The sequence below is a fragment of the Macaca fascicularis genome, chromosome 15, assembly GCF_037993035.2.
Source record: "Macaca fascicularis isolate 582-1 chromosome 15, T2T-MFA8v1.1".
Lineage (NCBI taxonomy): Eukaryota > Metazoa > Chordata > Mammalia > Primates > Cercopithecidae > Macaca > Macaca fascicularis.
In genome coordinates this window covers 59018091-59024090 of record NC_088389.1, presented here as the reverse complement: position 1 = coordinate 59024090, position 6000 = coordinate 59018091, and the positions used below count along the sequence as shown (strand labels likewise).

Sequence of the window (6000 nt, the reverse complement as noted above, 5' to 3'; positions counted from 1 at the left end):
TTTGGAGGTGTGTTTCGGCTCAGGATCTGGGTCTGAGGCTGGGATCTGAGGACTTTCTAGGTTTGGAATTGGGTGGGGGAGCTAGGTTTGGGGTGACCGCTGGGCGCAGGAGGAAATAGGAGAGTGAGTCGCATGTGAAGGGCACTGAAGAGGGATCTTCGGGGGAAAGCTGAAGTTGATGCGTGGACTTGGAGAGGGGAAGTTGAAGTGGATGCTGGGGCCTGGCGCTGCAGCGGATCGGGGTGGCATGTGCTGGGATTGCCGGTGCGGGGCTGTGAATGGGGTCAGGGTGGGGCTGAGGCAGTACCAGATCTTCCGCGCCTAGAGGAGGTTAGAAGAAAAGAGCCTCGAGCGGCCACAGCCTTTTTCCGAAAGAGACTCACACAGACACACCCATCGCTCTACCCGGCCCTCCGGGACTAGCGGCTCAGCGGTGCTCTGGCTGGCAGATCCCGCCCCCACGCGGCCTCTGGGAGCTGGGAGCCGGGAGCCGACAGCGGATCCGGCCGGGGCCGCGGTCTGGCGGCCCGGCCCCCGGGGAGCATGGGGCGTGGCCAGAAACCGGCACCCGCGGCTGTGGATTGGCTGCCCGGCGGTCCCGCAGGCGGGGCTCCCGGCTGGGTCCCGCTCGGCCGCTCGCGGCGGCGGGGAGGCGGGGCCGGCGGGAGCCCGGCAGCCAATGGACGCGCGTCCCCCGAGCAGTTACAAAGGGCCGGAGCGAGGCCGCCGCGGCAGCGGGGGAGGTGGGGCGAGGCGAGGCTTGCTGGGGTGAGGCGGCGGCCGGGCCGGGCCGGGCCACAAGCGGTGGCGGCGGGACCATGGAGGCGGCGGCCGCTGCTCCGCGTCCCCGGCTGCTCCTCCTCGTGCTGGCGGCGACGGCGGCGGCGGCGGCGGCGCTGCTCCCGGGGGCGACGGGTGAGCGGCGGCACGGCGGGCGGGCGACTGTGGGGCGCGCGGGCCGGGCCCGGCCTCTGGCTCGCTCCTGCTCTTTCTCAAACATGGCGCGGGGCCGGGGGCGCAGGTGGCTGCGCCGGGGCCGGGCCGGGCTCTCGTGGCCTCGCGGGGCTCGGCGGCCGCCGTGCGAACCGCAAGCGGGGAGCGGAGGCGGGGCAGGGGCGTGTGTCCGGGCGCGGGCGGACGTGTCCTGCTGCCCGAGGCCGCCCCGCTCGGGACTCCCCGGGGAGGTGGAGTCGGGCGGAGTCGTCCGAGGTCCGGGGCTGCCCTCTGGGGTGTGAGTGGGCGAGGGCCAGGGGCGGAGAGTGTGAGGCCGGCGGGGACTGGCAGAGTGGTGGCTGCCCGCCGCCGCCCCCTCGGCACGGCGTGACCTTGTTCCGGGGACCCCCGCCCCAAGAGGGTCCGTGCCCAAGGCTGCCGGGCCCGGGGCGGGGTTTGAGGTTGGGGTGGAAGGCGGCTGCTGGGCGGGGTGTGAGCTCTGAGCCGCTAGGGCTTCGGCCAGTGGGAGTCGGGGGCGAAGTGTGGTGAGACCCCCCGGGTCCACAGGCCGCTGTTAACTCCCGCCCGGCTCGACCCGACCCGACCCGACCCTGCTGGAAGGGGCTGCTCTTCCAGCCAGGGGGGCTTTGTGTGAGAAGAAGGAAGCGCGGAGATGCGCGGAATGTTTCTTCTTTCGTGCGTCTGGGGAGTGTTGAAGTGAGTCCAGTAACCAGAAGGCTACGGATTGTTTTCGTAGTGGAAACTTGAACGTTTGCTCGTTCTGCGGGGTTTGGAAATTTTGGGAATGACTGTGAATTGATTAAACGCTTTTTATTTCCTCGAAAGACCATCACTCGCGATATTCCTTTTCTTGAGTGACAGTTAATAGTTTGAATCAGACATCTGTGTAGCTGGTTTTCAAGGAAGAATGTTCGCTGAATTTTTCAAAATATTAAATCAGGTTGGGGTAGGTGGTTGGCATCCTCGAAGGGATGAGTGAAAAACTTTGTTAGCAGCTGAACTGAGGCACTAGAAGCTAAAATACAGAGAGCCTCAGTGTTAGCGACTAAAATGCAGTGAAAGTACATTTCTGTTTCTGAAACTGGACACAAGATGTTGAATTTTTTTTTAAAAAATCAAGACTGACGATTATAATTAGTCGTAATAGCTACCGTCTATGTATTATGCATTACTGCGATGTAAATGCATAAAATACACAATTGTATAAGTACGTTATTTAATCACCACAACTAAACTTTCAGGAGTAGTGGCATTTGCCCCACTTTACAGATGTGAAAAGTGGGGTGCAGACACATTAAGTACCCAATAACTAAGTGCTAAAGCTAGGATTTTCACTCAGATCTCAGTTTTCAAAACCTGTATATCTTATATATTAATATATATACATCATACTATCTGGCGTAGCCCATCTTTCTTCTTCAGTCGTCTGCTGAGCAGTTGGTCTTTATTATTCACTTTAGATTCTGTCCTCATGATTTGAATATCAGATAGGCTTCATTCCGACTCTTAGCACATTCCTGAGTCCCTTCACGTGGGCCTCCTGCATTAGAGGAAACAATGGATTTTTGATATTGGCCTAGGAAGGAAGGCAAGATAACTGTGTGGACATTTGGGAGAATCAGTATAGTTAGGCATGAAACACAGGTAACATTTCCACACCACTATTAACTTGAATAGCACAGTGCATTCTTTTCCACCAAAAGTAGCATAAGAAGTGTTCATGTATTCAAGTAACAGTAGTGGACTTAGTTGAATATACAGAACATTGCTCAGTCCATGTCCTGGAGAAGTTTACAGTCTCCTTGGCGTGCACACAATACAAAGCTGTCCAGGTGCTTATTACTCTAAGCCCAGACTGCCTCAGCTTGTCTGCCTGCCTTGTTGGTTATGATGATGCCTCAGTCCACCCTTAAAAGACATTCTGAAAAAGGTCAAATGCTTTTTTTCCCCCTCTGTAATTTGGCTTCTCTTTTAAAGACTTGCACTTTTTTATGTTCTGAGTATGTTTTATTGTTGTCTGCCCAACTTCTCTCTCCAACATAGATTTCTCTAGGGAAATGGATTCCTTGTCCCTAGTACACAGTTTAGTACCACTATGTCTATATTTATATCCCATCTGAGAATGCTGTTTGCTTCCTTTCTGCCATTTCATAACTTTTTTTGTTTGAAAACATGCCCCCAATCCAACTCTTCTTTCTATGAATGCCTCTTGAATGTCTCCTCCTTTCTTGGTATGCAGCCTTCAGCTTAATCCTGCCTGTTATCCTCCAAATCTAGTTGCTTTCCCATGTTTCTCTCATCTAGGCTTTTCTATGGGCTACTGCCAAACTAATCTTCCTCAGCCATCCCCATGAAGGTTTATAAGATTTCCCATTTGTATTCAGCACTTAGAACCACACTTGAGCAGCTTATGATTGGGGCCATCTCTGAGTATCCTACCAGGGATCTCATTTCCCATGACTGCAGACCTTCAAACAATTTCTCTTTCTCACTGACTCCTGACTGTTCAGCCTTTTCACTACACGTTTAGTTTTGCCCCTGTTATGGGAGTGTGAGAAGTTCTCAGCCCTGACTTCCTGTGCTGGTTTAGTTCTTGAATTCTTTGTCTTCCAGAACTCTGCAACACTTAACAGTTTGTGTTGTCCATTTCTACTGCCTGTGCTGCTACTTAACAATACTTGACTGTGTTATAGGTACCCAGAGGACAAGATTCATGCCATTTCTTTATGTTATGGCCTCAGAACTTAGCACTGTGTTTTATATTCTATTCCACATAAATGCTCGTTGATTTCTATTTGAGCATTCCTTTAGTATTTATACTGTTTTATGTAAGTCCGGTTTATGCAATATTAACTTATAATTCCGTATCAATAATCAGGAAAAGTTGTATGGTGTGTTGAAAGCAATTGGTTATTAGTCCCACCTTCACCAGCAGTTATGCAGAAAATAGGGCCAATACCTGCTTTTGCCTAATTCATGAGATTGTGAGGATCACATGAGAAAGTGGTATTTGAGTTTGAGGTTGCTATTCTGTGTTGTTCCTGATGAGCAGGACTGATGTTCAAGTAGTTCCCACTGGGCCATGTGTGTTTTGGTTAAACATCCTTTCTTATTGGTTGGTACCCTTGTAGTGCCAGTTGTTAAATATTTTTAATATAATTCTTGTAGGGAGGCATTAGTATTCAAAAAGGGAAATGATTAGTGTAGGCTGGAATGAATGGGGGAAGCTTCCTGGACACTTTAGAACTTAAACTGACTTTGAAGGGTGGGTAGAATTCAGAGGGGGATTTGATGAGTGTGAAAGTTCTCTTAAAGTTGTGTCTCCAACTGTCCCGGGGTCTACTCCAAAGGAGGAAACAAGGCTTTTACTGACTGGCAAGTTACTGTTCCGAGTTAGGTTCCTTATTCTGTACTGCGGAATTTGGATGTATTAACTTCTATCATTTTTTCCCCAATCCTAAAAGCTATAGTACATAGCTGGAAACAAAACAAAAGTAATCAAAGTGGAATGAGTGAGGGAGAATAACATTATGGGATGGCCACTAGGGCTAGGCAGTCAAATGTTGGAAGTCCTAAGTATATTATCACTTCAATTTACAGATTAAAAAACGACTCAGGTGAATTTGTTAGGGTGACACAGGGGCAGAACAGAGAAGGAACTTTGATTTTCTGATTCCACATCTCGTGCCCTGTATGGTGCTTTAAAATGTGAAGGACTTGGAGGTGGGGATGGGACAGGGTTGGGGTAGGTGTTGGCATCCATGGAAGGATGAGTGACTTACTTAAGTGAAGTAGGCCCTGAACTTCACAGAATTTATGAAAAGTAAATTCTAAAGGTAGAGGAGAGAGGGAATGATTAAAGCCTTAAAGTCCTCAAGGGAAAGGTCAGTTTTTTTTTGTTTTTTTTTTTTTAATTGCTGATAAAAGGACCTAGTATAATACTTATTGATTGAGAAAAGTAGGCCTATAGTAGTTTGGAAGATGGTCTTGAGTAAGTACGGTTAATTGAATTGGGGTGTAATTAAAAGGCCTTGGTTTAGAATATTAGATGATCCGCTTTGTTGTTGAAATTAAGAGAGGAATTGACATTAAAAATAATCAAGAGGAAGATAAATCTTGTTCTTGTGAGGGGGGCCGCTCATGTGAGGAAGACCCCTGTTGAAAGGTTCTAGGCCTTAGTTGAACAGTTACAGGGACTCATCACCATTCTTGTAGTGTCATTTTATTGCACCAAATATGTTCATGTGTAATAAGTGGAATTTTGAAAATGCTGTTGTCCTATGGATGGCCCTTCTAATGTGAGAACGTGTCTCTTCAAACCACAGAGCCCCTTGCAAATGTCGACAAACCTCTTGCCTTTTGCAGTTCTTCCTTGATCATGGCTTATGTAACACAGAGTTCTCTGAACAGATGGACTGTGGTTTGATATCATGTGATTGGGTCACATCTTTGCTTCCTGCTTCTGAAATTGAGGGCAGATGCTGGCATATTTCTCAGGGATTTTTTTATGCTTTGTCCCATAGAACTAGCTTGAGGAAATTTTTGGAGTCTTCTCAAAATTTATGGTTTGTTTTGGCCCAGCCTAACTGCAATACTTAGGATAATATTTAGTACCATTCTTAACTGAATTTTCTCAATGTCAAATTCAGGCAGTCTCCATAAACATTAAAATTGTTTGCTGCTCTGAATTAGATCCAATTTTATGTGTTTTGTTTGCTTTCCAGGTAAGTTTCTTGTGGCTACCCTTCTTCATCATGAAGAAAATTGGTTGGTAGGCTTGTAATTATTCATCTCAGACATCACTTTCTTAAATACTAGTGGACGAAGTCCAGTTGGTTTTATGGTCCAATTTTATAGATCAGATCAAGTCTTTTGTAAAGCTGCTCCCTCAAGGAATGATTTCTAATCTAACTTTTAAAAAAAAAATTGATTTGCAGAGTATACACACAGGTTGCTTTGAAATTTCTTGAAGGGTTACAAGAATGTGCTACGTATTCTACCCGTCTCGTTTAATTCTCTCTTCTGTCTTTTTTTTTCTTTGACCAT

The 6000-nt window shown here is 48.1% G+C and overlaps 1 protein-coding gene across 7 annotated transcripts in view; it reads left to right on the top strand.

Moving 5' to 3' along the window:
• The first annotated feature begins 734 nt into the window (after positions 1 to 734).
• TGFBR1 (transforming growth factor beta receptor 1) overlaps positions 735 to 6000 on the top strand; it is a 49203-nt gene continuing 43937 nt past the window's right edge. For 5 of the 7 annotated variants that reach the window (XR_012424520.1, XR_012424519.1, XM_045373528.2 and 2 more), the window contains exon 1: positions 735 to 915. Coding sequence is in view for 3 of the 7 variants with exons in the window: in XM_045373528.2 (XP_045229463.1) it covers positions 819 to 915 (97 nt within the window). In the remaining 4 variants the exon portion in view is untranslated. Of the gene's footprint in view, positions 916 to 1229; positions 1651 to 6000 lie in introns of those variants that run through there. The other 2 variants (XM_065530283.1, XM_015436936.4) reach the window with 2 other exon arrangements.